Source organism: Castanea sativa, chromosome 3 (assembly GCF_040712315.1).
Source record: "Castanea sativa cultivar Marrone di Chiusa Pesio chromosome 3, ASM4071231v1".
NCBI lineage: Eukaryota > Viridiplantae > Streptophyta > Magnoliopsida > Fagales > Fagaceae > Castanea > Castanea sativa.
Window position 1 is genome coordinate 33689810 of NC_134015.1, and position 17631 is coordinate 33707440.

At 35.9% G+C, this 17631-nt stretch overlaps 1 protein-coding gene across 5 annotated transcripts in view; it reads right to left on the reverse strand.

Annotated features, from left to right (window-relative positions):
• Positions 1-246: 246 nt before the first annotated feature.
• Positions 247-17631, reverse strand: part of LOC142629734 (protein PHYLLO, chloroplastic) — a 65173-nt gene continuing 47788 nt past the window's right edge. For 3 of the 5 annotated variants that reach the window (XM_075803770.1, XM_075803772.1, XM_075803773.1), the window contains 14 exons: positions 16083-16150; positions 15688-15846; positions 15449-15574; positions 15224-15355; positions 15008-15125; positions 14593-14748; positions 14020-14262; positions 13702-13869; positions 13347-13490; positions 12110-12571; positions 11275-11574; positions 11028-11185; positions 10813-10920; positions 247-857 (listed from right to left, as the gene is read on the reverse strand). In XM_075803770.1, the coding sequence (XP_075659885.1) occupies positions 578-857; positions 10813-10920; positions 11028-11185; positions 11275-11574; positions 12110-12571; positions 13347-13490; positions 13702-13869; positions 14020-14262; positions 14593-14748; positions 15008-15125; positions 15224-15355; positions 15449-15574; positions 15688-15846; positions 16083-16150 (2622 nt within the window). In that variant the 3' untranslated portion in view covers positions 247-577. Of the gene's footprint in view, positions 858-3790; positions 3973-10812; positions 10921-11027; positions 11186-11274; positions 11575-12109; positions 12572-13346; positions 13491-13701; positions 13870-14019; positions 14263-14592; positions 14749-15007; positions 15126-15223; positions 15356-15448; positions 15575-15687; positions 15847-16082; positions 16151-17631 lie in introns of all 5 variants that reach the window. The other 2 variants (XR_012843108.1, XM_075803771.1) reach the window with 2 other exon arrangements.

Sequence of the window (17631 nt, forward strand, 5' to 3'; positions counted from 1 at the left end):
CACATTCATTGTCACACAATTTGTAATGTTTATGTTGCAAAATTTGTAGTTATCTTAACCTTTTCTTTTTGTGGTTTCTGACTGTCATAGTTCTATCTCTGGCATGGCATGGCATGTTATTTTTTATTTTTTAATTGACATTTTTTCTTGTGAAGACGCTAAAAAAAGAGTACGAGATTTTATGGTATAAAACATGTTACTGAACTACCATACGGATACGGTGTTGAACATTATTCTGCAACTGCATTTGGGCTTTCTGACCTCATCTAGAAATGGTTTTCCTTCTATCATTTCCAGTATAAAAAATGGTTTTCCAAAAATAGACACACAGGACACAGGACACAGAATTGGTGTTTATCTTCACAATATTTTATGAGAAGTACCAAATGTAAAAATTAGAAGCAGTGAAGCACATGCCTAAGAATCCATGAGACCGGTATGAGAACCTACAAGCTTGGCAAAGTGAAGTCTATGCCGTGAATTAAACGTGAGATCCATCAGATAATTTGTACACTGTATCATCAGCCGTCATATTGCATCTGACTATAACAGGGTTACAGACTTACAGCTCTAGTCTCTATACCACTCTTTTGATTGCAAATGAACTCTTGCCCAACCTGGTTAGAAATTGTCTCAATGCACTGATTACAGGAAGTGGGTTTTCCAGATGGACAGCATGGCCACAGTTGGGAATCTCAACTATCTCATGGATCTCATTCCATAGATTATCTCCACTCTTCAAACCATGGCAAACTTCACAAAACATTTCCTGAGCAATTGTCTTGAACTTCGTATCATTCTCCCCAACAATGAGCAAAAGGGGCGTTTTGCAATGCTTCAAGTCTTCCCACAATGGCCTACAATGCAAACAAAAGCAAAAAGACACTGCTTAATGAAATTGACTTTCAAAAATAGGATATCAAACTCCTAAAACATTGGGAAACTACGTTTACATAAGAGATCAAATTTAAAGCTAGTATTACAGAACATACTGACAAATATTAAGGCAGCAGAAATTATGTGGTTTTGTTCTTGTGGATAAGATAAGACTTCGTGAATTGAATTAATTAGAATTTAGAACCCAAAATTAGGATTTAGAAGTTATAGGGCACGTGGAGCGAGGAGGGAATATGTCGGCAGTGGAAGCCTAGAATAAAAGGTGGCTGTAGCATGCAAATATGGTAAAGGTGGTCCAATGGGAATGAAGGAGCACGTGGGAAACTTTGGCTTTGCTACGTTCATCCATTTGAGAATTTTAGCTGTATATGATTCTCACTATCTTCAGATGGGCTAAATGTATCGCAACTTGAAAATGGCAAGGTGCCCAGAGAAAAGGTGAAGCACAAGTCTTCTAAAATGTAGAGCACAGATAATTTAATGATGTAACATTCTTTTAGAAAAATCCAATTACCAACATCCTCCCAACGACTCCATAAGAAATTATATGTTAAAGTAATCACTGTAAAGTTTTCTAGCTGAAAACTCTACTTATGGAACCAACTAAAGCACAAAGTTTAACATTACATAACTTTGCATAATGTTAACAGTTGAAGAAAATTGTCATTACTTTAGGCAAAAACATACAAGTACACATCACATTTCTTGTTATAATTCCAGTTATTTAGCTAAACTGGATAACAAGTACAAATTTTATTAAAAAAGGAAAGTTTGACACAAAGGATGTGAACATCCCCAGATCAAAAAGTAAAAATCACAAAGAGAGGGAAACTGAAACATCAACATATTACGTTGAAGCAATGCCACCTTGAGCATGAATCTAATTGTACAAGGATCGCAAAGAGTGCCCTTTAATACCAAAGGTAAGGATGCTCCACCCCCATTAAAGACCCCCTATTTCTTTCATACCAGAAATTCCACATGACACAGAGGCATGGCTTTCCACACCATAGCTCTTCTTTGTCACTGAAATTGTCCTTGCCAACACTCCAAAAGATGCACTGATTTGGGCATCAACGTTACTAGTTTAAACAAAGCAAAAGACAAATGACCATATCACTGTTGCCAACAAATGGTGAAGTAGCAGGTGATTGATAGATTCCCTGCTTCTCTTATACATAAAACTCCAATCAACTACCAACAGATACCTTATTTGAAGGTTGCCAATTATCAAGATTTTTCTTAAAGCTGCAGTCCACATGAAGTACGAAACATTTCATGAGACCCTGGTCATCCAAATGCACTTCCAAGGAAGGGAACACCTGCAGAAGCCCTAAGGTCATTATTGATTGAACCTCAAATATGACTTTTGTACGGTTAGACACGGGCAAATTATCATAGAGAAACTCAAAAAAAGAATCTACCAATTCAAGTCCCAATCATGAAAGGACTTGCGAAAAGAGGTTTCCAATGCTGGAACTCACCCTTAATGGGTGCAAGCTAAATACAATGCAACTAAAGCCTCCTTGTCTACCGCTAAGGCAAATAGGTCTGGGAACGTACTGTGAAGAGGACAGTCACCAGAGTCCACACCAAATGTTTATCTAAAATCTTACTCAATGGTCTCATACCTCAAACCATAAGAATTTGGGAAAAGGCTCCTATCCCCTGCTGATGCTTTTCCAAAAGCAAACCCCATGGGGACCTCAATCTGTTATCCACCCTCCCCAACCTTCACCATATTTAGCATAGACTACACTCCTTCTGAGATGGACCCTTTTCACTCCAAACCTCCTATGCCACTATCGTAAGAGCCTGGTTAAGCTAGCTCCCTAATCCCCAATCCTCCCCTATTTTAAGGGTGAGCACACCACTCTCCAATCCACCGAGTGGAAGTTCTTGGCATCACTAGTGCTTCCCCAAAGCAAATCCCTTTAGAGTTTTTTCAATTTGTTCACCACATGATTAGGCATCATGAACGAAGACAAAAAGGTAAGAATAGAAGATAGTGTACTCTTATTCAAAGTCACCCTTCCACCTTTTGACAAGTACAACTTCCACCCTGTCAACAATCTTTCCACCTTTTCCAAAATGGGATTCAAAATACCTCCAACTTTGAAAGAAGATCCCAAGTGTAATCCTAGATGGGTCATAGGTAAGGGACCAACCTTGCACCCCAGGATATCAGCAAGGTCCATAATAATGGGAACATCACCCATTGGGGTCCAATTCATTTTTGCTCAACTTCACTTTGAGACCAGACACTAGCGAAGTAGTTGGAAAATTGTTCAGGAGAGGCCTCATAGAACACGATAGTATCATCTGCAAATAGGCCGGAGAAATTAAGAACCTCTCTACTGGCCAACCAGCTTTAAAGCCCTTAAGTAAACCACCATCCACAATTCTTTGGATCATCCTGCTCAAAATCACAATGATTAAGAGAAATAACAATGGGGACCCTAGACCTCATGAACTGTTCAAAAAAACCCTTTTGGAGCTCCATTAATCATGATGGAGAAACAAACAGTTGATATACATAACAGAATCCACTGACACCATTCTGCACCAAAACCATGCTTATCAAGTAAGAACAGCAAGCAGTCCCAAAAGACATAGCCACAAACCCTCTCAATATCAAGCTTACATATGATCCCCAAAATACTCTCTCAATCTACTGTCAATGCATTCATTTGTTATGAGCACCAAGTCTAGAATCTGACACCCCCAATAAAAACATTATGTGCATCTGAAAATATATCTACACTAACAGTATTCAAATGATTAGCTAGAAACTTGGCTGTGCTTATCGGGCGAAAATCCCTAATGTATGTAGATCCTAGCTTCTTTGGGATCAAAGTAACAAATGTGGCATTTAGGGATTTTTCAAACTTACAATGAGTGAAGAACTCTTGGAATACTTGCAACACACTCCCCTCCATTGCGTTCCAGCAATGTTTGAAGAACGCTATAGTGAATCCATCTAGACTAGGTGCTTCTACTCCATCCACATCATGAAGGGCCACCAATATCTCCTCTTAGGTAAATTGTTTTTCCAGCCATCTTCTACTCGTCTCACTGACAAAAGAGAACGAAAAAGGTTCTCTGTTCAAGGGTCTCCAACCTTCATATTCAAGGTATAGATTTTTTATAAAAGCTAATGATCAATTCATGAACTTCTTGCTCTTTCCAGATTCAGATGCTATCCAATTCAAAATTTTGATACAGGACAACCAAAACTGATGCCACACCAAAATTGAAGAACAAAAGAATAAAATAACCTAGGAATCAACACCAAGCAAGAAAAACAAAACCTAGGAATCAACAGCTAGGGTTGGCTGGAATGACTAATGAGCACTGTGTTGGAAAACATGGTCTTGCATCTCATACAAAACAAGCAGCAGAAGTAGCACAATGATCTTCTTCATTCGTGAGAAATAACATGCAACCTTGAATTCTAGAACAAAGAATAGAAAGCGTACCTTGATGTAGTGAAATTCAAAAACAATAATTGAGAAGACCTTCAATCTTTATCCCAATTTCACATGGTGCCCAAGATGTGTAGTCTCTCAATCAGTTCTTATATACATACTTTTTCTTTTGTTAAAAACTGTGTTCAAGAGACATCAAAGAGAAAACTATTTTCTCTTCTTTTTATCGAACGCACGTTTTAATTGCCAAAGACAATTATTTTATTTAATAACTCTTAACTTTTTTTTTTTTTTTTGATAGGTAAGAAGAAAATATTATTAATAAAGGAATAGCAAGAAAAATACAAAGAGTTCAAGGTAGTGAACAAAGAAAAATAAAGAAACAAAAAGACATAAGCAGCCACTAAGCTATTCTAATAGACAAAAGAAAATCCATAAGGGTAGAACAATCTGAGAAACCCCAACACTGAGACCAATCAAAGAGGGTCCGTTGGCATAAATTTAATAACTGAACTACAGTTTTTCCCTCATCCTCAAAAGACCGCCGATTCCGTTCAGTCCAAATTAAATAGCCTGGAATCAAATTCCAAATATCACAACTATGCTTTCCGAGCCAATGATACCAACAAATGACCCAATTGATCCCAAACAACCGAAGCATATACGTCCATAAAGAATGAGCTATCGAACAAAAAAGTAACAGGTGATCCACAGATTCTGCATTACAACAGCACATACAACAATGATTCGTCAAAGGGCGACCACGAAGCATAAAGTTATCCAAAGTTAGAATCTGACCATGGGTTGTTGTCCACATAAAGAATGCTACCATTTTAGGAACTTTAACTTTCCAAATGCCCTTCCAAGGGAAAGTAGGAGCTACATTTCAAATCTTATGATAAAAAGGCCGAATATCATACTCCCCACTTCAATTAAGACCCCAACAAAGCCTGTCACACCCTTCACCCCTAAGAATTTGGGTTTGGATGAAATGAAGTAGAGAGTAGGAAGCCGCTAACTCTAAATCATTGAATTCCCTGTAAAATCTTAAACTCCACACTCTATCATTATCGCCCACCGGAGGACTTAACACTTCATAAATACAAGCTTCCTTATTGGTTGAACACATAAATAACTGAGGATAGAGAATTTTAAGAGGAACATCCCTAGTCCACTTATCATGCCAAAAAAGAATACGAGAACCATCTCCCACCACAAAAGACAAATGCTTAGCAAAACTTTCCCACCCTTCACTAATACTCCGCCATAAACCACAACCATGAGCCCTTCTACAAACTCTAGTGCACCAACCCCCTTTTCCCTCCCCATATTTCATGGCTATGACCCTCTGCCACAGATGAGCAGTTTCATGGCCATACCTCCAGAGCCATTTCCCTAATAGGGCCTGATTAAAAGACGCCAAATTCCGAGTTCCTAAACCACCCAACTCATGCGGTAAGCAAACCTTTTTCCAAGCCACCAAAGGATATTTAAAACACTCAATTGAAGAACCCCACAAGAAATTCCTCTGAATAATAAGTCGGAAGGCTTGAAAGGATACTTTTCAACAAAGTGAGTCTACCACCCTTTGACAAATAAAGCCACTTCCAAACTGAAAGCTTCTTTTCCTTCCTCTCAAGGATCGGATTCCAAATAGAGGCTATTCTATACAAAGTTCCCAATGGCATACCCCAGTAAATCATGGGCAAACTGCCCACCTTGCATTGAGGAATATTAGCCAAGGTCTTAATGTTGCTCACCTCCCCAATAGGGACAATTTCACTTTTCTCCACATTCACCTTCAAACCAGTAAAAACTTGATAAAAGGTCATAACCTGATAAAATGGTATCATCAGCAAATAATAGATGAGAAATATGAATACCACTAGAATTCATAGGACCCACATGAAAACCTTGAATGAGACCACCTTCTTCGGTTTTCTTTAGGACATGACTTAAAACCTCCATGATCAAAAGAAAGAGAAGGGGAGACAATGGATTACCTTGTCTTAGACCTCTAGAGCTACCAAAGAAGACCGCTAGAGCTACCAAAGAAGCCAGCAGGAGATCCATTAACCAAAACTGAGAAGTAAATGGTAGTGACACAAGTCTTTAGCCATCTCCTCCATCTATTTTCCCTCAAAGCCCATCCTCTCCAATAGATAAAACAAAGTGTCCCAATTCACATGATCATATGCTTTCTCAATGTCTAATTTACACAGCATCCCCGGAGTACAACACTTCAGTCTACTATTTAAACATTCATTAGCAATAAGTACTGAATCCAAAATCAGTTTGCCACCAACAAAAGAATTCTGCTACTCCGAAATGAGTTTATCCAGCACCTGCCTCAATCTGTTTGTCAAAACCTTAGCCAATAGCTTATACACACTGCCCACTAAGCTGATAGGCCGAAAATCTTGTGTTCAGGAATCAAAGATAGAAAAGAAGCATTTAGAGACCGTTCAAATTCTGAGCTTCTATGGAAATGATGAAAAAAGGCCATAACTCTTACTAAATAAACAATTGATATCTAATTGAGTTAGCCTTTTGGGCTAACCCAAATGGGCTTTAGTGTGTTGCTTGGGATGGGACCGAAGAGACATATAAGACTTTAGTTCTAATGAGCTTCGGGCTTCCATCAACTCTTGAGAAACCCAAAGTTACCATTAATTATATAACAAGTATCACTATGGAAATATAATTGCACTCTAGGCTTTATTAATAAATTATATCCTAAGACTCTAATATAATATCATTTGACCCCTCCATGAAACATCCATACTGAACAAAGTCATAATAAATTGTCGCTTTGTAAATCACTACTTTATTCCTTGAGTCCCCGGTTTAATCTTTTAGTTATGTATATATTTTATGAAATCAAATTTCAATAAAAATAAACCTTAGTAGCTCTTTACTAAAGTGGCCGGCCCAGCACCTTCAATAACAAGTTCCTATTAAATTGAGATAAACTTATCTCAAGGGGATATTTCGTGTCTTTATAGAAAAATATAATGGATTTTATCTTGAGAATATGTGTTCCCTCTACATGCGGCTCCCCAACATACTGAGTTTTTGACCGTTAAATTAAATTTCATTCCTGATATATCAAAGCAACTTACATTTCATGATCAAATTCACAATTTTCTCAGGATTGAGAGTCTATGAAAATAGAAGTTGTGAGATTTCTTATTCAGGTGACAGTTGTTAATTGAACTAGTCGTCATCCCGTGTGATGCACGGGTTAGTTAAACAATATTTATACACATTCACTTTTATTGGTACACTCATTTGAAAACAATTCTAACTAATACCCAAATGTAAGAAACGCATTGACTCACTATTTAAAGTAGCCTTTTGAAAAACATGATTGGCTATACAAATCTCATTGTTGTCATGCAAAGGATTTATAAACTATTAATCCCAAAATTATGGGCTTATGCTGTCATTAGAATTTACACATATTGTGCAACTAAGCCTTAATTTCTCAGCAACGGTTAAAAATATAAACTCCAAATATATAAATAAAGACCAACCATGAATATATAAATAAAGACCATGACTTGAGGGGGACGCATTAAACTTCAAATTAGAGTAATAATATATCACTTTCTCAATCTTTGCTCAGTTGTAAAAATAATATAGAGAAAATTCAAAACATTGAAAGAAAATAAAAATTACAACAATTAATTCCATTATCTTTCATGCAATACTTTGCAATTGTATGGCATTAAGTCAACTGACTCAACTCAATTTAAGTAGTTGTAATAAAGTTGGCTTCTACCATTCTCTATTCTATAGCAATATGAACATATCGGATTTCTCAAACAATTACTGGTATTGGAGTTAAATGATTTATTATTGAAAATAAGAAACAATCAAGCTCATCCCTTAAAAATTTATCTCTTGCTCTTGTATGATATGGTTATTTCTATTCAATCTTTAAAATAGATTATGTGTCTTACCTGAATGTTTTCCTTGTGGTGAGGAAAAATAAAATGAGATAGGTGCTTCATGACCTTCAAAGCAAAAAATCTTTCTTCTAGTCGAATACAAAACTCATTAAGAGGAGTAAGAGAGAGAAATTACTCAATGAAAAACCATGGTGAATGAAAGAAAAGATTTCTATGCTTCCAAAGATCCACACAACTTCAGCCATAGGTGCAAAATGCCAAGTTAAGAAATATAAATATTGATCTACAGGTGCAATTTTTTAATAAACAATAGCAATTTCATGGACAATAGAAAATTTTTAATACTTATTGAGAAAAAAGATAATATGAGATTTTTCCTAAATTTTTTTTTTGGATAAATAATGTAATTTTTTTCCTAGATTAATTGAATCAAATCACGAATGAAAACCCTAGAAACCAATATCATACTTCCTTTTTTGCTTTTAAAAAAAACAAAAAAACAAAAAATTTTTTGGACCAAATAGAAAAACTATAACCCTGATTTGATTTCTCATTTATCAATGATGGTGACTGGAGAATTAGTTGATTTGGTCCATAAGAGTGGCTTGAGTAATTGCCAATGGCAAGTGCCAAAGATAGTGAGTAAATCAAATCAAAGAAGGAGAGTATAAACTATTTCACGAAATCAAAGATCTCTTTATATCCCATAAAATTTTAAATATATAAAAAAAAAAATCTCTCTATAGCTTAAGAAACACAATATACTAAAATTAAAGAGATAGAAAATTTACTAAGGACAAAATATTATATATAATTTAAAAGAATTTTGGTTTAAATCTTGAACACTGCAACTCCATAAAATTATCACCAATAATAGTATTTTTATGATTGCACCGTTAGAATTTTGGTTTAATTCTTGAACACTGACTTGGAAATTGATTATATAAGTATTCATTGCTGAACAATGTACTACTATGTTTGATCTATAAACAAAACTAACCTTATAAAAACTGAACTTTATAAGCTAAAATCTATTTCGTTTTTTTTTTTTTCCTGAATTTGATGCAAAGTATGACTTCTTAAAATTAATCTAGTAATACAATTTTTTTTTTCACAGTTATTGAAGTAGTTTTTTTTTTTTTAACAATTATTGACCTAACTTACATAACATGTCGCTTTTGGAATGAAGATTGCCTAGCATGTGGCCGTCCATCTCAACGACTTGTCTCTGTGACTCTGAGTCTAAGTGAGGAATGAACGGATTCATTTGCTCTTTCTGATGTGTCTTTGGTTTTCCCCTTTCGTTACAGAAAGAGTGTGTGGCAACTCCATCTATTTATAATTTTTTATGAAGATAGGTGGTCTATGACTCTTCGCAAGGACTAATGGATGCATAGCTAATGTACGTGGGTGGTGGGTGGAGGGACCATCCTCCAACCAACTGCCCCTCCCCCTATTTTGAAATTTAGGCCTGGAGAGAGAGAGAGAGAGAGAGAGAGAGAGAGAGAGATTGCGGAATCTATTGCTTTATTTTTTTAACTTGAGAGAGGGGTAAGGTTGCTAAGGTTTTGAGGTGGGAAGAGAGGAGTTATAACATGAGTCTTTCTCTCTTCTTTTTTGAATCCTTACGTGAGTCTTTTTTGTGTTTTAATCCTAACGTGAGGCTCTTTAATATTTTAGTCTACTTAAATGAATCCAAACATGAGTTATATATATATATAGATTAATTAATTAGTATTATATTTATTTAAGTAATGCTGACGTAAAAAAATTGTGGAGAGGTCAGGAGCTTCAGTTTTATATATATATATATATATATATATATATATATTAATAATTAATCTCACAGCGATCCAGTTCAATATGTCTTACACACTTAAGACACACCAACACATCAACTAGAAGTCTCCACTTCCATGATCAAGATAAATCATTGTAGTTGATATGTTATAGACTTTGCAAATGAAATGCCCAATTCCATCACCGACTACGAACTACATTTTCGAGTTTTTAAGGAACTTGTGATTTATATCTTCTGTAACTAACTCAAATACAATGCATCTTAAGGACTATATGATAATGTCCAATTAGTTTCATATACAAATAGTCTCATATAATTAAACAAATTAATTATTTAGTTTCTTGAATCCCCTCGGTTTATTGTTCTGTTTATTCCTTTTATTTCTTGTTGTTCATCATCATGAACTTCTTGTATATCTTATTTTACTATCATTTATAAAAGCTTTCTGATTACCTATCAAAAAAAATAACATGCTAATAACTTGGATTTTAGGGCAAAAACCCTAACACACATGGCTGTTGGGAAAATTTCAAAGAAAATTTTGTTAATCAAGAAAATTGTAAATTGTCTCCACTATAGCACATTAGTGTGCTTATATAGACTATTATGACTTAGCACTAATTCTAATTGATTTAGCAAATCCCATTTATTGAATTATAAAAAGCTATTCAAAGATCCTTTGTGCTTCCCTAATCATATATAGTAGGAAAAAACGAAACCTAAGACACCAAAATTTAAAGAAGGAAAATTTAAAATGCCAAAAAAAGCTTACTGCTGCCTCCCAACACTTAAGTCAGACAGAGATTTTGCAAGGCTCTGCACATCATCATGCTGTAAGCGGCTGGTGACTATTTGATTGAAATGGGGATGGCTTCTTAAGCTGTTAGTAAGCAGAAATTTAATAGATGATCAGTAACCAAGGAGTTGAGTATAGTAAAGGCAATCGCAGAAGTCAGACCCTCTGAAAGAAAAGAACCCAGAAACCACCTTTTCCACAGATCTCCAGCATACCAGTTCTCCATAAAGAGTTGTAAGCCATAAGCAACAAGCAAGTGTGCTTTGGAATCATCTTTGGCCCTACGAACATCTCTTGCTACTTTATCTTTTAAACCAGGGCTTCCAGCTATTACGACAGCTCCTTTGATCTTCATGATTAATATTTATTTCTATTAACTATATAAAATAAATAAGACGCTCAAAATATAGGTCAAAACCGCAAACATTACCAATTTACCTTATCACTAAATCTCAGGGCCATGTGCAATGCGATCCTTGCTCCCATTGAGTATCCAACACAAATAACTTTTACAGGAGTAATTTGATCAATCATTTTATATAATATGTCGGCAACCACCTCAATTGAAAAAGTTGGGTCTTGTGCAGAATCCTTGGCACCATGGTATTGTATCTTTGATCCCCCATGAGAAGGAAGATCAATTGAAATGCATCTTGCTGAACCTGATATGGCCTTCATGGCAGTAATCCAGTCTTCACCAGTCCCAAGAAATCCATGAAGAAATAAAACTACATTATCCTGCATCAGCTTAATTATGGTGGAGTGAGGATGCGATATAGGAACATTACTATGGAAAGAATATTTAACTAGTAAAATTATCGTCATGGAAATTGTCCAGCTACCATGCAAAATTATAACAGACAGACAAACAGTGAAGCAGTAATTTGATGTCCATGTCTCGAGACTGAAGATGCCCATGCAAACTTGTGATCAAGAGATCATCCCTTCATATTCATGATAAGCATTTCACTTGAGCTTTTAAAATTTAACAACAAGAGCCCAAATATCAACAACATATACCGTTTACAATTTAAGGTATACCTATTCCTATTGTTGATACAATATTGCTAACAAACCAGTGTCAAGCAAGAATTAATAAACCAACCACTTTTCTCGGCAGAGAAACTGATAGCCAAAGCTACATTTCCCTAGTACATTGAATAATGTGTCAAGTAATTACAGGGATTATGAGCCCCTAGAAAGTGAGAGTATCTGGGTAAGTTAAATGGATGGGAAAGATGTGTACATGAATCTTGTGAAAAATTCTACTTACATTGGTTCTTTCTCCAACCTCATAAACTTTGAGGAAACAAGAGAAACCCCTTGTATCTACAGTCAACTGGTATCCATTAACTTGCTCCCCGGTAAGCTTGCTACAAATAGTATTGTGGTTAATTTGAAATTTCTGCAGAAACCGGTTAGCATCAGAAACAGAAGCTTCTATGAAACCACTATCTGGATCACGATCAATCCTGAGAGGATCAGTAGTAACATCTTCTTCAAGCCAACGGTACGTTCCTAGACCATGGGCTATAGATGGGACACGTTCACTTTTTATCACCTTGCATATGTCTGCATTCTGCAGCTCAAGATAACAAGAAAACTGAATATATGCTGACAAACCTAGGCCACTTTCATATGCGGCACTGACAACAGCCATCTTTCCCTGGTTTTGTGCCCAGTGTGCAACCAATGAAGCATTCTCAAATCCACCAATGACACTTGGTTTGATAACCTGAAACAATCAAAATAACAAACCTAAATCAGCATTTAAACACCCGTTAAATAACAACAATGATGTTTATGGTGAATGGGAAATTTTTCAGCATTTCCTCTATTTTGTACATTTTTTCCTCCTGTTATGGTTTTTATTTCACACAACAATTTTCTTCAAAAAGATAAAAAAAAAAACAGTGATGAGAATTAGCAAACAATGATGGTTGTATACACCACCAGTGCCATTTCCAGCAACAAGACCTTGGCCAATCTTGAACAGACTTCACTAATTTTTGGTCAACTAGGTGCAATTGTAACTTACCTATAAAATAAATAAATAAGCTCCCTCTATCTCTCGTGTCTGCACTTCTGAAATGACATGTTATTTTATGAAAAGGTAAAAATATGATCTTTTTAAAATTTCCTTTACGTCATATCAAAAGTTACACGACTTCTTATATGAATCTTATTTTCTTTTAAAAAGCACATGAGATATTGGAAATTGAATTTCTACATTTACAAAATTTAATATATAAAAAGGCAACTCAAAAAAAGGAAGGGTCATCAATTACTGAGAGACAATGGGAGTAAAAATATAAATAATTGACCACATTGTTGGGATAAGACCTAGTTGAGTTGTGTTACTATTAATCCTTATAGAGTGGTAAGTATGTTGATGCTGATATTCATGAAGTATATACAATGTATTTGCAGCCTGAACAGAACCACCAGTGAAAAGTATAACACCACCATCCAAAACGAGCTTATAAAAATGAAAATTCAGTGTCACTTACAACAGCAACGATCCCTGGGTGAGAATACTTCGCAAGCTTTTCAAGAGTATTTTCCTGAATACTGCCAATAGTTTCATCCAGTGCAACGGGCAGGCCACTGTATTCACAGAACTTAATAATATCATTTTCATCCTGAACAGGTTCCTGAAATAAAGGATAGTTAGATACCTAACAATAACTTGACAACAAATACCAAAAATATCATATCTGCGTCTTCATATAAGACAACCATGAAGTTTCTTGACAATCATAGGAGATCTTAATACAATTAAATATAGCAAAGAACACCATTTGTGATCCATTTAGAACCGGCAAGAGGTAGAAAAGTCATATTCACTGATTATCCAGAGTATACCTCAATGTACTGCAGGTTACAATCCTTTACGAAAGAACCAAATTCTATAGCTTCTTCAAATGTCCAGTTACGATTTGCATCTACACGGAGTTCTATCTGACATCCTACCATCTTCCTTACTTCTTGTATTACAGCAGCATCATGAATAGGACCCCCCCTACGTGCTACCTGCATTAGAAGAATAATTGTGAAGCTAACAAACATCTCCAATAAATGCAAGTCTTTAGAAACATCATCTGAGGTGAGAGTAGCAGCACGTGAAACAAATATTAAGCAGTGTATTTTTAGCAGAATATAATTGCAGTCAGATCAACTTACTTTAAGCTTTATTGCAGTAAATCCTTCTTCAACAAGACCTGTAGCAGCACAAGCTACTTCCAACGGAGTTCCATTGGAGTCAAGAAGAGCACAAATCTTAACTTTTGATGACCTTCCAGATTTATCTCCCTCATCAATTTGGGGCTGTAGTGTGTTTAATAAACTGGAACCTTGTCTGGCTGCTATGGCATTAAGGATACCCATTTCTAAGCCACATCTGACACTTGGAAGGATTGAACATGGCTGTATAACCATGAAATCACTTTATCATTCAAATTATTACTCCATTAACTAAATTTTTTTTTTAAAGAATTTTATTCACGGACTCCAACAATCCATCAAGTGGTGATTCATAAAAAAATCCAAGTGTATTATTTAAACAAGTCACATCACTCATTAAATAGGTCATAGGTCATGTGACTAAAAGTACACATGGATTTTATTTATTTATTTATTTATGAATCACCACATATTGAAAGAATTTCCTCCAAACTGGTTTGGAGGTAAGTTCTATCCTTTATTCACTGGCTGTATCGATATTGTATTTGCAGCATAAAGATACAAAGGACCTACTGGGACTCCCAAGTTGTTCCATATCCAAGAAGAAAATGAGCCCTTTAGCAGAGGAAGGAAACAACTAATTTTTGCTCCTTTTAAAACATGAAGAAGAAATATGAGTTGCTGTTCAATTTCAAGCAGGCTTTCTCTGTGGATTTCAAAAGGTGCAACCTGTTCAAGAAAAAAAAAAGGCAAGATCAAATAACCTTTAAGATCTTGAGGTTTTGTTTTTTGATTTATTTTGGGGGGGGGCGGGGGGGGGGGGGGTGCAACGCGGTTTTCAAAAAGACATTCAAGAATTAGAGAGAAAGATGATGAGAATGATGAACAGGTAAATATCAGCCAATGCCCTTATGTGTGCTTGTTACATTAAAGGTTCACACTAAACATAAGTGGATGAAGAGGGAAAAAAAACCTTCCAGAGCTTTACCTCACCAAGCCCAACACTCCCATCTTCAAGATATATAGACAAAATATAACCTTCTCTATAAAACTTGGTACATTCATGGTCAACCAGATTCAAAGTGGGTGGAGCGCATAGTGGAATTCTGCTACGAACAAAAATTTGAATAATTATACCAAACTTCCTCAAATTTGCAAATCACTGATTCATATTTTATTACATAAATGATATACTCAAACCCACCTGAACCGTGAGCACTCCATTCTAGATATCTTGCAAATAAAGCCTTCATGTGAAATGGAATCTTGAACAGAAAGTCTCGAGAGGATGCTAAAAGCATGATTTGATGCCTGGCTTGCAAATTTTCTTAAAATTCTGAGATGAGAGGCACAATATATCAGCAGACAGGTGACAAAAAAATCCAAGTAGGAAGACATAATAATTGAAGTAGCATTGGCGCCTAATAACCTGTGGAAGGTGGCATTGGCATCAATGGAGCTCTTTACTTCAATTACACAATCTATCTCATTGTACTGGGATGCCAACAATGCATCTTGAAGCTCCCTCTTTGTCTGCACTAGTGAATGCTTCACACTGCACATTCAATGAATTCCAAAGAATTTAAAGCAGGAATTTATTCACCAATATAGCTTCGATTGAGATAGAAGGGAAAGTTATATATCGTAACTATATATCTAGCATTATACCCATGTGCCTTACACAGCCCGCAGATCGAAACATTGTGAGAGGTGTAAAAGTATTGCTTCAGAATACTTGGGTCAGTTCTCTCTGCAATTGGAAGAAGACTGAAGATTGCACCACCTTGATTATTTATCACAACTATCGTCATTGGTTTCCGTGATTTCCTTCAGAACATTCAATTTTTTTTAAGCATTAGAGCAACAAGTGTTAAATAGACAGATTAATGTACGTCAACATGGAAAGTTAAGAGCACAAAATCATGCGGATGATTTCCTAAGGTTGTGTAATTACCAATACCATGTAACTGATCTGAAAAAGGATGATAGGAAATTAAAGGAAAAAAAAAATGCATGAATACAATGTGACACAAGCCTTCAAAACTACAAGATAAATTCCCCACCTTTGATTCAAAATTGCCAACCCGTTTGTATCATGGAGGAAAGAAACATCTCCAATCACACAAAGTACCTGAACATTAATATAGAAATATGAAAGAGTGTAAGTTTTTCTAAATTGGAAAGAAAAATAAAATAGAGAGAGAGAGAGAGAGAGAGAGAGAGAGAGAGAGAGAGTAAAGGATAAAAAATAAAAATAAAAAAATAAAAGGCAACATGCAAATGTCTCCTCCAACTTTGGGTTAGTGGCAAATTAATCCCTTGTAGTTTAAATTTGCAATATAAACTCCCTAAACTTAGCAAAACTGTAAAACTATGCATTCCATCCTGATGGAAATCAAGATCAATTGATTGAGAACTTGAACTAGAATTGCATTAAAATTAAGAATTAAAGCTGGAATTACAGAGAAACTGGAGAAATAAGTTTCTGTCCAGGTCTGAAACTAAATTATATTCACATCAAAAACTGATTGTACTCTTACATAGCTAGCCTATTTATAATCTTTTAACTATTAGGAAATAAAGTAGCTAATAGTTATATAAGTCAAAGCTGTAATTAAAGAGGATAGTAATTAAAGAGGATACATGGCAGATATGAGAAGTCAAAATAAGGGGCTGCTGGCTGTCCTAAGAGGTTAGAAAGGTTGGCTGGCTGTTTTGCTTGTAGAGGGTGGCTGGCTGTCAGTCCTAATGGTAGAGGGGGGGTTGGTTGGCTGTTTGTCAGTCCTAATGGTAGAGGGTGGCTGCATCATACTCCCCTCCATAAAGGAAACTTGCCCTCAAGTTTCAGTTGGAAAATAAGGCTTCAAATGCTTCACATTGAAGGCATTAGAAATGTTTAAGTGAGGGGGTAGTTGGACTGTGTAGGCATTGTCATTGATTTTAGTCAATACTTTGCATGGACCTACTTTCCTTGCTCCCAACTTGGAATAGGAGCCATGGGGACACCTTTCTTTTGTCAAAATCACCCATACAAGGTCCCCTTCCTTGAAAATTAGTCTCCTTCGGTGAATATCAGCAGCAGCCTTGTAGTTTGCATTGGAATGTTCAATTCTCTCCTTGACTTGTGCATGGACAGATTGCATAAAATCTGTCATTTCTGTTGCTCTTACATTCTCCTTCTTCGAAAGTGGCAAGGGTGCCAAATCTAAGACACTCAAAGGTTTATTCCCATACACAACTTCAAGAGGAGATGTGTTAATAGTCCGATTAAGAGAAGAGTTGTAAGCAAATTCAGCCAAGGGAAGGATACTTTCCCAATTCTTGGGATTTTCTCCAATCAAGCATCTCAAGAGATTTCCAAGACTCCGGTTGACAACTTCAGTTTGACCATCCGTTTGAGGGTGGAAAGAAGTGTTAAAGCTCAATTCAGTTCCTATCTTGCGCCATAGAGTTCGCCAAAAATGAGCAAGAAATTTAGCATCCTTGTCGGAAACAAAAGATAGGGGTACACCATGAAGCTTGTAGACTTCTTTGAAAAATAAAGCAGCCACATTGGAAGCATCCGAAGTCTTCTTGCATGGGATGAAGTGAGCCATCTTGGAGAAACGATCC